Here is a 17,516-nt window from a genome sequence, read left to right as displayed (position 1 = left end):
TGGTCTGTGTATTGGACTATGATTTGAAGACCAGGGTTTGAAACTCCACACAGTCATAGAAAACTACTGGGTGATCTTAGACAAGCTACATTCTCTTAGTCTTAGAGGAAGGCAATGGTAAACCTCATCAAAAAACCAATTTTGCAAAGAAAGCCCATGAGGTGGCCACTACAATTCAGAGTTGAGCAACAACAACAAAACGTGGAAAGTATGACTTGGAACTTTGTTCTGTTACATAAGTATTGATCTCCTGTATATATGCATTTATTTATTTTCAATGTACTGGAATTGAAGTGTTACGATCTCTAAAGCTTCCTCTTCCTCTGTGATCATCTATGATTCCTTTAATCTTTTTCTTCCAAACTTGGGAAGAAGGGAAGGAAACCGAACAGAGAAAAGAAGTCCTATGAGGTGCCTGAAAGCTAAGCACAGAGAGAATTCAGTAAACCCTTTGAAGGTCAATTAGCCAGAAAATATGCTAAAGACCAGGTACTTCTTTGGATTAGTGACCAAAGAGTTATGGTCTGAGTAATCAAAGCACTCCAGCAGTCTCAACACAAGGAAAATTATTGGTTCTTAGGGGCATAGTTTAAAAGCTGTAATAACTGAATCCTTTGAACCTCAAAGCATTTAGGAATCCCATTCTTATTACAAATTTATTTTTGTTTCTTACTTCCATGTACAGTCCTTTCCACAAGAATCATTCCAGAACTTTTGTTCCCATACACGTGCATTTTCTTGAAGTTGTTATACACAACTTCATGTTCTCACATTTCTTAGTTCTACTATATGGAAATTATATACTTCCTGCATAGTCTTCTTTTCTGTGTATATTCTGAAAGTTCCAAAGCCATGACCATGTAGTAACTTATTTACAGTATATATAGTTTCTACGTAACTTTTAATTTGATTTTCATATCAAATATTATTAATTTGATTTTTAATATTAGTACTATTTTATTTTCTCATTTTATTACCACTGGGCAAATTGAGACAGTCCAGACGTTAGACCATTGCTCTGAGCATCCCTTACATGGTTAAAGGGAGTTGCAGTCCAACGTTTAGAGAACTGCACCTTTCCCACCACTATTTTTCATACTGACCAATAATCAGTGCTCTTTGTGTAGCTTACAGAGAAATATTACTCACCGGTTCTAGATGCTTGCCTACAAATCACATTATAGTATTGGATGTAACTAGTATAGGGACACCAGAAAACAGAGCCATTGGTTGAAAAACTTCTTGGTACACAGTGGGCCCTTGGTGTCCACTGGAATTTGATTCTACCCTCTCCCCCCCCCCCCCCAAGGAATTAAATCCCATTATATATAATGGTGCAGTGAAATGATGTCCCTTATATAAAATGGCAAAATCAGTGTTTGATTTTTGTGTTATTTTTTTTTAAAAAAATCTGTAATATTTTCAAGACATGGATGGTTCAATCTGTGGATATGGAAGTCCCACTGTACTTTATAACATTCTTGAATTTAAGAGATATTTGCACATGTTTATGGGGTGCATTCATGTATTCATACGCTAAAAGAACGAATTTCCCTTTTTGTCCTGAATAAAGAACTTGAATGTTTTGCCCAAGGCAAGGAACAGATCTTCAAGTCCCTTTCGCTTTTGTGTGTTTCACAGATGGAAACCAACTATTCTGTTTTTGAAGGGGTGGTTTAAACAGGATATATTGCTAAGTGAAATCCGATACTTGCATACTGACCATTGATTGTGTTCAGGTGTGTGTGCATACATATGTGATTTCATGCTGCCTGTAGACTCGTGGCCATGGATTTCCTAGTAGTCTCTTAGGCAATGAATATGCAGAGGTAGTATTGCCTGGGTCTTCCCTTGAAATAAGCCACAGTTCCTGAGGTTTGTTGGAAGTCTCTCATTCAAGTGAGAGACTTCCAGGCTCACCCTGTTCAACTTCCAAGGTTAGGCTACACCTGACACCTTTAAGGTATTCAGACCCTTTGTTCAGTCTGTATTTTTATGGGTCAACATTGACTTGTCATTGTCACCAATATCCAATCAATTTTTGAATAATTAATCAAATAATTAATGCATTTACATACAGATAGCAATAGAATCTAATTGTTACCGGTGCGTAAATGCATTAATTATTCTATTAGCATCATCGCAAAAACTACACGTGATAGAGAAAAAATAAACACACATCTGAATTCAGCTCAAAACATTTTTATCAGAATGACCAAAAATTGTATCCAATGAAAAATACTTCTTGGCTTGTGTTACACAAATATGATGTGAAATGTGTAGACTTCCACTGCAGTAGTCCACTGTACTGTACCAGTTGTCATATTTTAAAAAGTTGACATGATGGAAAAAATAAAGACATACCATATTTAAAATCAGCATAAAAACAGATTAAAACTGTGCTACTTTCATTTCTGATTATTACAAAAAGTTTGATTTTGTTAGCTTGTGTAATAGTATATCCAATTGATTAAGTGTGTTAGTGAGTAGTTTGAAACTTCACCAGTTGAGAAAATGTGGCTTTCTCCTAGTATATTAAGGTACTTCTCAATGCTGTTATAGATATCCTGGGAAGAACTAAGGCTTGTTGTCAGTAGGTGAGTGAGCTGCCATTGAACCTATGTTCTCCCCTCCATGCAAGGCAGTTTCATGTTTGTATTTGAAAATGAAATCCATATGAGATGAATGATACCTGGCCTCCAATGAATTAATAATGTAGATATGGCCACTCTGGTTTTGATCCAAGCTGTGCTATATTTTACTTATTTATTTATTGGATTTATAGCCTCCCCTTCTCACCTTGGAAGCTATATTATGTGTACTTATTTTATTTTCTTTCTTTGTAAGTTGCCAAGAGAATGAGTTGATGGGTGACTGTATAAATAATGTTCAGGAGTGAATTCCATATATTTGCTTAAGACACTTTCTACCTTTTGTTGTTTAGTTGTGTCAAGCTGTAGCAATTTTCTTCAGGAAAGACACTCGCAATCAAGTGATCGTGATGTGTGTGTACCTTTTGCCTCATGGAGGAAGAGATAGCCCAGAACTCAGAAAAGCTATCTTTTCTGAGATTTTTGACATAGGATAGACTGGCACAGTATATATTCAGGTTCCTTTTTCTGAAGTGGTAGAAGTCCAGGATGATTTTGTAGGATACTCTTATTTTATTTTATTTATTTATTTGGTTTCTGTAGCTAAACCCTGATAGGAAATGTTTTTGAAAAGGAGCTCCCTGTCTTCCTTTTACAGAAAAGATTTGGGGTAGTATGTTTCCAGCTGTCTTTCTATATCCTTCTCTCATTCCTTTTACAAATCTGGCTTCACACAGTAGGATTCTGGCAATGCCAATATTTGAGATGAGGCTAAGAGTTGGGTTTGATTTTCAATAGAAGTCTCTCCTGTAGCAGTTTCCCGAAATTGGAGTGAAATGGACACATGTTGCTGTAACACAGTTTCTTGAAGTATGGTGTTTCCAGAACTATGTAGTTAAGATATCGTTTCCAGCTCCTGTGAGATAATTTCTGAGCCACTTTGGGATATGTCATGGAGGCTTTTGCTAATAGCTTTTTAAAGCATGTAACTTGGACTTTTTTGCATTAATTCAGCTGTGTCTGAAACCAATGACTTCAGCAGCCCTGCTCTTTATGAATTTTTATTGAAGATTATCTGATGCAGAGATGTTTTTTTAAATAGCTGAGGCTGTACGTGACTTTGTGTTGTTCCTAAAGCAAGTAGTCTGAAAATGAATCGATATGAGCTATAGTATGGCTCTTGTTAAACCAACAAACAGTTGGGTCCTTTATAAAAAATATATGAGTGGTTGGCTATGCTAACCCCTTTGTTTTGGGACAGGCATACCTTGCAACTGAGGAGGTAAGTCAGTTCTTGTGGGTTTTTTCGGGCTATATGGCCATGTTCTAGAGGCATTTCTCCTGACGTTTCGCCTGCATCTATGGCAAGCATCCTCAGAGGGTCTGGTTGCAATTAGTACAATGGGTTTATATATCTGTGGAATGGTTGGGGTGGGGCAAGGAGCTCTTCCCTGCTGCAGTTAGGTGTGAATGTTAGCTAATCACCTTCATTAGCATTTGAAGGCCTGCCTGAGTCTGGGAAAATCTGTTGCTGGGAGTTGTTAATCTGTGCCTGGTTTCTTCCTCTCTGATGTTTAGCTGTTAAAATTTTAGAGTTTTTTAAAACTGGTAGCCAGATTTTGTTCATTTTCATGGTCTCTTCCTTTCTGTTGAAATTGTCCACATGCTTGTGGATTTCAATGGCTTCTCTGTGTAGTCTGACATGGTGGTTGTTGGTGTGGTCCAGCATTTCTGTGTTCTCAAATAATATGCTGTGTCCAGGCTGGTTCATCAGGTGCTCTGCTATGGACAATTTCAACAGAAAGGAAGAGACCATGAAAATGAACAAAATCTGGCTACCAGTTTTAAAAAACTCTAAAATTTTAACAGCTAAACATCAGAGAGGAAGAAACCAGGCACAGATTAACAACTCCCAGCAACAGATTTTCCCAGACTCAGGCAGGCCTTCAAATGCTAATGAAGGTGATTAGCTAACATTCACACCTAACTGCAGCAGGGAAGAGCTCCTTGCCCCACCCCAACCATTCCACAGATATATAAACCCATTGTACTAATTGCAACCAGACCCTCTGAGGATGCTTGCCATAGATGCAGGCGAAACGTCAGGAGAAATGCCTCTAGAACATGGCCATATAGCCCGAAAAAACCCACAAGAACTGAGTGATTCCGGCCATGAAAGCCTTCGACAATACGAGGAGGTAAGTGATGGAGAAGCTTAGAATGTCTCTGAACTGTAATGAAGTAGATTATTATTATTATTATTATTATTATTATTATTATCAACAACAACAACAACAACAACAGATATCAGCCAGCATTTGGAAACAATAAACATTGACCAAATCACAATCTGTCAACTGCAAAAGGCCCCCTTACTTGAATCTGTGCGCATCATTTGAAAATACATCACACAGTCCTAGATGCTTAGGAAGTGTTCGACTTGTGATTTTGTGATATGAGATACAGCATATATATCTTGTTTGCTGTGACATACTGTGTTTGTGTCAGTAAAATAATGATAATAATGAACTTTATTTATAATCCACCCTATTTCCCCAGGGGGACTCTGGGCGGGTTCCAACATACAGCTGCAAACGTTCAATGCCTCCATAAAATAAGTATTAACTGTCATAGCCCCCAAAAAACCCTCCCTATAAAAACAACATTGAGCACCTAACATCAATAGATTAAAGCAAACGTAATCAAACAAAAATTATATGAACACAAAACAATTCACAGAAGCCAACTATTGTTCACAACATTGTGAGTTAATTTTGTGACCTGTGTGGTTTTGTGGCCAGTGATAACTGGGATTAGTAGAGCCTGAATACAAAATGATTTTCAACCAGAGGTCCAGTAGTTATCTCTCATTGTCTAATCCTCCTCCTCTCCATATGCTAGTGAGCAAAGGTGAGTTTAAATAGAATCCTGACTAGGATTAAATATATGAATACATTTAGAGAGTCATGAAGTAGTCCACACCTTTTGTTTCCAGGGACCTCATCCAGGGGAATCTGAAATCTACATATTTGGGTGAGTTTATCTCCCATCAGCCCCAAACATGACCTATGCTTGTGGATGAAGGGAATTATAATTGAGCAAAAATAGAAACCTGCTTAATCTGAAACTAGGACAATTGGGTTTATATATCTGTGAAATGTCCAGGGTGGGAGAAAGAACTCTTGTTTGCTGGAGCTAGGTGTGACTGTTTCAATTGGCCACCTTGATTAACATTTGATGGCCTGGCAGTGATTTTTTGTGTGTGTGTGGCTTGTTAGTGCCTTGGGGAATCTTTTGTTGAGAGGTGATTAGCTGTCCCTGATTGTTTCCTCTCTGGAGTTTACCTGTGTTTGAGTGTTACGATTTTAGAGTTTTTAATACTGGTAGCCAGATTTTGTTCATTTTCATTGTTTCCTCCTTTCTGTTGAAATTGTCCACATGCTTATGGATTTCAATGGCTTCTCTGTGTAGTCAAATCAAATCAAAATATTTATTTCGGTCATTGACCAGCACAGGAAATAGTGTCACATTTCCAGACAAACCTGGCATGTTTGGTACATTAAAAATATAAATATAACTACTAAAATCACAATATGGGTGAGGGAGAAGAAGGGGGAACAGGGTAGTCTGACATGGCAGCTGTTAGAATGGCTGTTAGAATGGTCCAGCATTTCTGTGTTTTCAAATAATATACTATGTTCAGGTTGGTTCATCAGGTGCTCTGCTATGGCTGACTTCTCTGGTTGAAGTAGTTTGCAGTGCCTTTCATGTTCCTTGATTCGTGTTTGGGCACTGAGTTTGGTGGTATACTTGTCCACAGCTGCATGGTATATGGTAGACTCCTGCGGAAGCAATCATATATTTGGGGGTGGGGGCCTACATATGAAGCATTAGCATATGGCATAGTTTTCTCAAGAATCACCCTCACTCCGAGTGTTGGACCTGTGCTTATATGAAAATTCAGCTATATCAGATTTACATGGGAAAGTTCCAGTGTGGTGACTTTGTCATTATCAAAATAAGCATAGCTTAACTACTAGTCTTGTTATCGTTTCAGACAATTTGAATGGGAAAAATGAGAGTATTTAATGACAACTGGGGTATTAGTGCAAAAAGGAGCATTTCAGCTGCAGTGGGCTAAAACTTTTGTCTGATTCTCTCCGTCAAAGAATTAGCTGCCTGACAACCAGAAGCTTTATTGTTCTAATCATCATCAATCCAGAAAGCATAGTTTTGCTTTATGATATATGCAGCAGCTGCAGTGTATCACTGCTGTATTGTAATGTCTGTTCCTTATCTACCCAGAGTTTGGGCTCCAGGCAAAACCTGAGCATATTTATTTTATATGCCAACAAAAGAGTTATCAAAGTCCCATTCTGCTAATGCTACAAAATGAGAACCCGTTTAAATTGTTTCAGCCAAAAATGATATAACACAATAACATGTGTTCTTGATCTTGTGTTTTCTCTAAGGCACAGTCATTATATTCCCCCTCTCTTTTCTTTCAGGCTCTGCATTTTTCCCTGGCCGTTGTGCTGAAATCTTTGCCAAAGGGCAGAGTATTGGGAACCTAGGAGTCCTTCACCCAGATGTTATCACCAAATTTGAGCTCACCATGCCCTGCTCTGCTCTTGAAATTACAATCGAACCTTTCCTGTGAAACCTGACAGCAACATCATTTTGCATTCACAGTAACCACTTGCTACATCAAATATTCATCCCTACCTTTAAATGGATTGGATCAATCTTCTCTTGGTCTTTGATAAAAATGTTTCTTGGGTGCAATGAAGCTGGCTTCAGTAACAAAATATGAACAACCATCAAACTAGAAACTCGGTGTTTTAGCAGTTGTCTAAATGGAATTGCAATCTCTTTCTTACTGCATGATTTAGGAGATGTATTGTTAAAAAAAAGTCAAATGTTAACAGAAATGAGTTTTCCCTATCTCAGGTTTCTATAAACTCTTCAGTGGTTGGAAGAGGTCAGGGTAGAGATATATTCCTTCCAAACTAGAGCAATTTTGTTAGTCACTTCCTACAGTATGTACAGCTGCATGTCAGCCATTTTTATTGCAAAATAAGGGAGCAAAATAAAAGTAATAAGGGCCTGTATTTATGTCTGGAGCTATGCACCAATGGGGAATGTGGTGAAATCATCAGTATCTAGACTTGCTGGAAGAAGCCTTTTGCTGCAGAACCATTAAAAAACAAATTGAAAAGCCCCAGTACTTGCATATATGTTGGGACTTTTAATAACACACATAATGCTAGTCTCTTTCAGAGGAGGTAAATAAAGATGTAAAGTTAAAAGAAAAGAATTAAACATATGCAAACATTGGAATAAATTTTCTGCTACTAAATTATATTTATAGATATTGTAAGTACATTATCTGACAAGCTGTTCTCAAGATGCACCATCATAGTTGATGTATACAATTTGCCCTGTTGTATTGAGACTGAGTTGAAGTATACCCTAATGCAAATTAAATCCGCACTCAACAATGAGAATGGAGTCATGGAATTGTGCTTGTGTTGTTTTTAGCATTTGCGAAGCTGTTTACATACACACCATGTGGAGCATCTGGAGGGACATACTTTGCCTACTCCAAAGTAAAAGCACAAGACTCCAGTGCTGAAGGCTAATCTTATTCTTTGTTTTCAAGCGATTTGTGCTGAGTTGAGATATGACACACAACTGATTATGAAATGCTGATTCCAGTCTCTGCATTAACATAATTTGCATGAAAATATGATTAGAGAAAGCAGCATTTGACTCACAACAATAAATATACACACAGAGACAGATGACAAAATAAGCTTTAATAAACAGTTTTGCAAATATTAAAATTTAAATAATGCTAGAGGTAGAATACACTTTACATATTTCACAACTTAAAGTTAAATGATACAAAAATAGAAGTTTTTTCAAGTGGTTGTTTATAACTGTGAACTTGCATGAATGTGCATGAAACAATGAGATTGGTGCATTGTGTGAAAACAGTTTTGCAAATAACAAAAGTTAAAGGTAAACCCAGATCCAAAGTCTTACAGACAGTTAAGAAATCTATTTACAGTATATTTTCCTGAGACTGGACCCAACATAATTTGTGTGCAAACACTTTCTAAGATGAAATTACAAGAAAAGACTGGGTGGCAGATGGGAGGGACTTCTTAATGCCTTCCATGCATATGTCACCTCCTGCCATCTTGGTACTGATTGGGAAGGAGAGGCAGAAATAGGATGAGGACTGTGTGCATTTCCTATCCACCAGCCTTCTTCCTCCAGTACCCATGCAACAACGGCACAAATGGACCATATTGTTTGCTTTCCTTGTATTGTCTACTTCTTCCCTGAGGATTTTCTGTTTTGACATGAGAACTTCATGGGCTTCAGGAATTATGTCCTTCATGCAACCCATTCATTACAAAGCACATGCCTTATCCAAACCATGGTGGATATTAAAAAAGTTAGAGAATATAAATTCATTTAGGGTCTATTAAAACTACAACCTAGTGTAATACTGAAGTTTCTCCCTTCTTAAGCAGCCATGGGATATAGGGATTTGGTTTTGAGGGGATGTTCTTAAAGTTGCATCAATATTGAGAGACGAGCTAATTCATAATGCTGAAAGAGCATTTGATTTAAAATGCTCTTTGTGTTAGGTTTACTTCCTTATAGGAAGAATCTATGAAAAGCTGCAACCTTGTAGCAATTTAGCAATATACTTAGAATAACGGTTCCCTTTTCTATTTAAACTTTAGTTGACAACATATTCTGAAGCTTAAATACAGAGCTTTCTAAAAAAAAAAAGCTATCCAAAAGAAAGAAAAAAAGGCTATCATGGTTTCTGAGTTCTTGTTCATCTGCAAAGGAAATAATCAGTTTGCTCAGAAATGATTCATGATAAGGACACAAAGATCTAGCACTCACGGGCAAACAAAAACTTGGAATCTATAGCATAGTTGCATTTGTCGTTGTGCTTCATTTCTCAGTCACCCATAAATCACAATTTTTAACAGTCTGAGTGATTTAAAGGAGATGTACCTTACTTTGTGATACCAGTGCCTGAAAACTACCACAGCAAAACATTAGAAGCTAAATATTTTGTCTATGTATGAAGAACTTCTTCCAACACTGAGTTCAAGAACTGTCAAGCAGCTGAATTATGTTAGATCTGTTGATAGAATATATTAAAGCTAAAAGTGGTAGAATGCTTTGTCCGAGAGAATCCAAGCCCAGATCAGCAATTTGATTCAAAAGCCTACTTTGTACAAGACTCAAGCCAAGATGCTGGCTCATCTTGGAAAAACAATATAAACTCCTGCTATACAAAAATGTCACCTTCAGACAAGCCAGGCATGACATCACTCATTAGCACAACTACAGCTGCCAAGTTGGAAAGGATTTTAACATACCGAGAAGTTAGAACTGATAGCCCTCTTTGCTGGATATCCCTGAGACTGTGGCCAGTGCCACGCTTCTTGCAGGTTTCCCTGTACTATTGTACTTTGGCCCAAAAAAAATCAGCCAAAAATGTGTTCTTGAAATGACCAGAAGTGACTTTGGCTTTAACCTCCCAGTTTTTTACTTTATTTTATATTATATTTGTAACCTGCTTTCTCTCTCAAGGAGACTCAAAGTGACTAGCATTTTAAATAGTTTTAGAGCTGAGGGAGTTACATTTTAATAATATACTGTATTTCCTCAATTCAAAATTGTACTTTTATATATAAAAACATTTCCAAAATGGGATGCATTTTAGAATTAAAGCTGTGTCTTATGTACATATTTTAGTTGATGGTGGAGGTACTGAAATCTATGGCTTTTTACAACTGAAGAAATACAGTAGTTGCTTAATAATTGGGCTTTCAGCCATAACTACTCCACAGACATTTTCAGCCAAGATTCAATATTGCAGTCAACAGTGCACCAGTAACTAAGTTGCAGAGGCCCAAACTCTGTCACAGTGAATTGTGAAGATGCATAATGGTACCTGGCAGAGCACCCCAAATTCACTGATACAGCTTGGTGCATGATGCCAAACACTCACCCATGTAGGTACCATTGCACAATGGGCATTAGGCGCCATTACATGGCAATGTCAAAGAAGCCTCTTGTTGAATATAGGTGCAACTGTTAATATCTCTTTGCCACACAAATAATACCACTACTTATATCAATATGTTCCCCTACAGAGTGCCCTTGGACTCTATGAAGGAATACTGCTCTGTTGTCACTGGAGATAGGGTCTGTTTCTGGACTTGTGATATTGTAAAGTGGGTCCCATGCATGCCTTCCTACCAACCACACCTACCAACCATAGCAAATTCTTGGAGAACAGCTGGACTATATGCCTGCTGTATTCAACCAACAACAAACAAGACTGGCCCTGGTACAACCAGAGTTCAACTGGTAAAGGGGAAGAACTTAAGCTCATGTGGAATGGTAGTTAAAGCCAGCTCTACTTTAACACCTCACCTAATACTACAAGGTGAAAAGTTTGATTCCTATGTTTAGGAGGCTTATCAAACCACAAGAGCTGAGAAGGAAGGCAGAGGCTACTAATGATCTCCACACAGAATGGTAGACCATCAAAAATGGCCCTTCTGATGTCTAGAATTTCCTAAGCTTTAGAGCTGTGGTTCCCAACCTTTTTTTGACCAGGGACCACACTCCAACATTAGTACCAAAAGGGTCACAAATCAATTTTTGGTCAACTTTAGATTTGGTTTGGTTATTTGGGGTGCTAATTCAGAAACTTGCATTGGATAGACCACATCAGCTCTAGTTTCTGATAAATAGCATGTGTCACCCAGTAATCGCCATCTGCTCACCCACAGAAAACCATATTCAATAATCTAGAGCTGATGTGGTAGCTATAATCTTTCATGGGTAGTCAGCCTCTCCCCTCCTGGCATCTCCGTTGCCTCTGTAGTATAAGAGGGTTTTGCAAGACCAGTCACTCTCTTTGCTGTGTGATTTCAAGGCAACGGTATAGTAATGGTAAGGCCGTGGATCATATTTTCGTTCTTGCGGACTACTGGTTGTCCACAGACCATAGGTTGGGAACCACTGCTTTAGAGCTATACAAAAAGGCTGCACACTTCTCTGTTGAAATCTGTATTTTTCCTTATACACTTTTTGTTATTGCATTCCATGATCTGAACTATTTCCTTAATAAAATGCACAGCATTCAATATAAACCTAAAAATCTATGCAGTAGTGGTACAAGCACTGTAGCACTCAGGCCAATGGAAGAATATGTTATATATTTGTAAGGCACTTCTATGTTTACTTGCTGCTTAGCTCCACAATCATCCATAGACACTTCATACCACAAACACAATGACTTCAGAGCCACATTTTTAATGATCTGCCGTGTGACCAGCACCACACCTATCCCCACCAAAAACTGTGCAAGTGCTGTCAGGAGCATCTCATTGGTGAAAAAAGGAACACTGTGTGAAACAGCTTCAGTCAAAGAATTTGAGATGTATTGGTGGTTTATCCAGAATCCTATAACAGCTCCAGCTCCAGCTCCCAGAATTGTGGTGGTGTCTGCTCTAGTAGGGCTGTAGTAGTCTAGTTTAGGATAGTTGTAGCACAAGAAGAGGGGCACAACAATGCAGAAGACAGGGCACAAGGGGCTGGTTACCATCAGGTGATCAATGATGTCCCAAACAGGATACACAAGAACAGTTAATAGCACTGAGACCAGACTGCCAACCATCACATCCTGGAAAGATACAAGAGATAAGAAAAAGATATTAGATACGTAATATGTTTTCACATGTGCTACAACACAAGTGGACAACTGGCACAGGAGCGAAGGCAGAAAAATCTCTACTGTTTTAAAATGCATTTCTGAGTAATACAAATGGAAGTACAGTCACCACTCACACTTGAATCAAATGAATTTCATTTAGTATTATTACATGTATCATCCCTTGTTAAATGGAGTATTATACAAACAAAATTTTCCCAATCCCTTCAATTTAATTATTATAATGAATTGTATATTTAAAATGTATGTGAGTGTACTCTCAAGTTGTCTGTTGACTTACTGTGACCCATGAATTTTGTCGGGTTTTCATAGGCAAGTAATCCTCAGAGGGTGGTTTAGCCAATTCCTTCCTCTGAAATAGCACTTGGTATTCACTAGCTATCTCCTATTTAAGTCCTAATCAGAGAAGACACTGTCCCCCCCCCCCCCCCGATCAAATGGGATCTGGTGCCTTTAGTATACATCATCCTAATTATTTAAAAGAGGCTACTGATAGATTGAAAGATGAAGTCCAGCATTCACACATATCATAAAAACAGCTTAGTAGAAATTTTGGAAAAGCCATTTGACTTCTCATGTCTGAAACAGACATGCACATTACTTCATCGCAGCAGCCACAACAGTTTGCAAATCACGTATGTACTCTAGATTTCAGCCACACCTTTGACAAAATGGAGAGCTAAAATACTTCCCCTTTGTGCTCTCTTTCAAACTTTGGAATTGATGGGAAGAGGATTTTGTAAAGGGAGTGAATACAAATTGAGCGTCCCTTATCTGAAATGCTTGGGATCAGAAGCACTGTGGGTTTTTTTTTCCAAATTCTTCTATACCTGCATATATATAATGAGATATCATGGAGCTGAGACACAAGTCTAAACAGAAAATCCCTTTATGCTTCATATCCACCTTATACACATAACCTAAAGGTAATTTTATATACAATATTTTAATAATTCTGTATGTGAAACAGTGTTTGTATCCACTGAATCATCAGACAGCAAAAAACTCAGGCACCCATGTGGACAATTTTGGAGTATTTTGGCTTTTGGATATGGGAAGCTCAACCTGTACCCTTCTATTTGTATGTTTAGAGAATGAAGATGTGAACAGATCAGTAGGTACTGCTCTGGCGGGAAGGTAATAGCGCTCCATGCCAGCCACATTACCTTGGAGATGTCTACCGACAATGCCGGCTCTTCAGCTTAGAAATGGAGATGAGCACCAACCCCCAAAGTCGGACACGACTAGACTTAATGTCAGGGGGAAACCTTTATTTTTACTAGAGAATGAAGACACTATTTATGATGTACTGTATATATTTGTATATCACATATACACACACAACTCTTCCTTCGGTGATTTTGGATCCTGAAGGACAAAGAAAACTATCAATATTCCTTCCACCTAGCAAACAGGGGATGACTAACTCGTGAAAGCAAAGAGTTTCAAGTAAACATTTAAAACAAGTTCAAACATTTCTCTGTTAATACAAACTTTTGCCCACCCATAATCTTGCATCTTAGTTTCATCATTTCTCTAGAGAGGATTACATTTTTCTTCATTCGCTTTGCACAATGAGGAAGTCATGAAAGGATTAAGGTGGAAACCACCATAAAGACAAGAGAAAGGGTGGAGGTTTTGCCTCTCCCTAGTTCAATTCAGGCAAAGGAGAATGAAATTTTAATAGCTGGAGTCTGGATAATTGGGGAGCAGCTCAAAACCAGTTCTGTCAGACTGGTTTATGAAGAAAAGCAAAAGATCTTCAGTGTTTCATTCTGCCACTCCAACTACACTAAGCACTGACAAACATTTTTGGAAAGTACCCAATGATGTCCAAACCCTTGCAGACAGAGCTATATGTAAACTATAGTGTAAATTTCCCCAGCCACCAAGTATTTATTAGGCTGGAGATGAATGGAACTGAAAGCCCAGTGCATCTGGAAGGAACCAGGTAGTGGAAGATACTTGTCCACAGAAAGCTCTAAGTCTTTTCATACATTCTCGCTATTTAGAAAATCACCATGACCAAGTCAGTCTGAATATAGAAAAGTCGTATATTGTCATTGGGTACCTAGGAAAGAATCCCACTGGAGCATTGCAGCACACCCAAATACCTGGGAGTTATCCTGGACTGTGCTCTGACCTACACGAAGCACTGCTTGAAGATCAAGCAAAAAGTGGATGCTATAAAAAATATCATACAAAAGCTGACTGGCACAACCTGGGGATCATAACCAGACACAGTGAAGACATCTGTCCTTGTGCTTTGCTACTCCGCATGACCAGTGTGGAACACATTTCACCATGCTAAAACAGTGGATGTGGCTCTTAATGAGACATGTCACATTATCACAGGATGTCTCCACCCTATACCACTGGAGAAATTACACTGTTTAGCCGGTATTGCATCACCTGACATCCGCTGGGAAAGGGCCAAAGTAGTGACATCTCTGGCCCATCCCCTGTTCAGATATCAGCCAGCACACCAACACCTTAAATCAAGAAATAGTTTTCTAAGATCTACAGAGATACTCACAGGAGCACCTCAGCAAGCGAGAGTCCAGAAATGGCAGGCTAAAACCCAAAACCTCAATCCATGGCTGACACCAAATGAGAAACTCCACCCTGGGCACACAAAAAACTGGGTGACTTGGAAGGCACTGAACAGACTGTGTTCTGACACCACAAGATGTAGAGCCAACCTTAAGAAATGGGGCCACAAAGTGGAGTCTACGACATGTGAGCGTGGAGAAGAGCAAACCACAGTCTGAGCCCTGCCACATGCACAAAGGAGTTCCTTCTTACAGCAACATCAGAGGCACTCCAAGTTGCCAGCTACTGGTCAAAGGACATTTACTATAATGCCAAGTTTTTAAACATTGTGTTTTTTTTAAGAAAATACATTACAACTGTACCCTTGGTTCACTCCTGATATGATACATAAATAAATAAATAAATAAAGTACTGACTGATTTGGGATCACTGGTTAAGACACGACTAGTAATATTCTCCCTTTTAACCATTGTTTATTTATTTATTTCGGGCACTTCTACCTTGCCCTTCTCAACCCTAAGGGGGACTCAGGGCGGTTTATAACCAGCACAATTCGATGCCAACAATTCATCAGGTAAAATACATGACAGCAATAACCACAATAACTAAAACATTCAATTAATATAATAACAACTAAAAAGCCAATCTAGTGGCCAACGTTCACCGAGTTCTAAAATCCGTAAGTCCATTCAGCATTACCATAGTCCTTTCCAAATTCTGGTTGTCATTACCTTGTCAGTCTGCCAGATTACCCAAAAGCCTGGTCCCATATCCATGTTTTCAGCTTCCTTCTGAAGGAGAGGAGGGATGTTGATGACCTAATTTCCCCGGGGAGTGAATTTCAACTTAAGCAAGCCTTTGTTTTGTTTTGTCAGGGAGCTCCAGTACTGAAATAGCAGGGTGTAACTGGAGTAGAGAATTCTAAGTTTCAAAGGTACAAATCCCAGGGTCCTTTAGGCCAGATCCATAAGAATTAAAGCAGTATCTGTTGTTACTGATACTGCTGGAATGCAGACATACCCTTGGAATGACTTCTATCTTTCTTAAACAGACAGATCATACACACAAAATGAACATATAAGGTTGGGGGTGGCCCCAAGGACTGCATTGGGTTCCCCAAAGGATTGCATGTGACCCACAGGCTCCACAGTTCCCACAATGCTATGATCTGGCTACACAAGGATCTGGTACAGATTACATGGAATAGGTTGAGATTTTTTAGTGCTAATATATTATCTATATTGGTTATATGTATGCTTCAAGCCCAGAACAGCAATATAGTGGCAATATAAGTAGCGAGTGCATCCATCTAACGGGAAATCACCTTACCAGCACGGTGTGCATTCCTGTGTAAATTCTGCTGAGGCATACCAGAGTTGAAAAGAAAAAGGCCCCCATCAGTCCCAGCATCAAGGGAAACTGTGAACATAAAAGTATGTTTACTGGTAAAGATTACTGGTAATCACATGCTTTACACAATTACATAAACACCAACAGACCAGCTATAACTAGAACTCAGCATCATAACTATTCTGAGAGATTAGAAATTCTAGAAATCAGAATAATCATTTCAATTCAACCTGGAATGAATTAATGTTGTTCTTAAAATAATTTATTTGGAGAGGATGAAAAATGCAGGCTTTAGCATTGGGAAGATGTCAGCAATGCAAAAATAAGATACACTAGGATGCATGGCAGGTAGTTGGATTGGATGGCCCATGTGGTCTCTTTCAGCTTTATGATTCTGTGCCTCTATGTATCCACACTTATACTAGGAGCAAACTGACTGAAATCAGCAAGACGTACAGGAGTCATAATTAACCCAAGTCCACTGATTTCTAAATATGAGTTCATCTGGATCCAACCAATTGAATGTAAAGACCCACACTGATCAAAGTTGAAGTAGAGAGAAAGAATAATAGTGGTGACTGGAGTTTTTCCAACACTCTTTTTATAGATTTGTGTGTTCGGCTTATTTTTAAGAAATGTAGTCAAGATGAAAATGCCACACTGAAAGAGAGTCTCCAATGTTGTAAATTTTGTTCTTACAGACAAGAATGCATAATCTCACCAGTTTTCCTCAATTCCAAGAAAATCATGGTAAATTCGTTTTCAAAAACTATACACAACTTTAGACTTAGTGTGCATATATGAAACAATTTTCGTTGGGGGGGGCATGTCTTCTGTGTAGGAAATATGTTCACTATGCAAATCTTTTCTACAGTTTTCTATTAAAAAACATGTTTTCTGCTCAGAAATAAAATTTTATGCAAAAACTCACATCTAGGATTCTCTTCACCAGGGTTTCTCAATACTCACCAAGCCCAGTTTTAATTGTTTTACATATTTTGGATTTTCTTATGGTCCTCAGGGCTGTAAGGGTTGTGCACTTTTGGTGTAAGTTGGCCTCACACATTCCAGTGTTCTCTCTCTTTCAGTGAAAAAGTTCACTGAAAGAGTCCAATTACTAGAAAAGGCAAATTCAGGAATGGACTGGAAGCGAAAGCAATTACGGTATCTTTGTACACTCATGAGACATAGGACTTGGATCTAGAGTTCATAAAACTGAAAACAATGGGATGAAATAA

The 17,516-nt window shown here is 38.4% G+C and overlaps 2 protein-coding genes across 2 annotated transcripts in view; one reads left to right on the top strand and one right to left on the bottom strand.

The window, feature by feature from the left end:
- FARSB (phenylalanyl-tRNA synthetase subunit beta) overlaps nt 1–8,098 on the top strand; it is a 38,630-nt gene extending 30,532 nt beyond the window's left edge. Inside the window, exon 17 of the mRNA XM_060767895.2 lies at nt 7,100–8,098. Coding sequence (XP_060623878.2) covers nt 7,100–7,251 — 152 coding nt within the window. The 3' untranslated portion in view covers nt 7,252–8,098. The remainder of the gene's footprint in view (nt 1–7,099) is intronic.
- A 1,242-nt stretch (nt 8,099–9,340) lies between these two features.
- SGPP2 (sphingosine-1-phosphate phosphatase 2) overlaps nt 9,341–17,516 on the bottom strand; it is a 45,745-nt gene continuing 37,569 nt past the window's right edge. The window contains exons 4-5 of the mRNA XM_060767896.2: nt 16,258–16,347; nt 9,341–12,327 (exon numbers count right to left, since the gene is read on the bottom strand). Of these exons, the coding sequence (XP_060623879.2) occupies nt 11,785–12,327; nt 16,258–16,347 (633 nt within the window). The 3' untranslated portion in view covers nt 9,341–11,784. The remainder of the gene's footprint in view (nt 12,328–16,257; nt 16,348–17,516) is intronic.

This window comes from Anolis sagrei, chromosome 3, assembly GCF_037176765.1.
Source record: "Anolis sagrei isolate rAnoSag1 chromosome 3, rAnoSag1.mat, whole genome shotgun sequence".
Lineage (NCBI taxonomy): Eukaryota > Metazoa > Chordata > Lepidosauria > Squamata > Dactyloidae > Anolis > Anolis sagrei.
The sequence above is the reverse complement of the archived record's forward strand: the minus strand, read 5'-3'. Positions and strand labels throughout refer to the sequence as shown.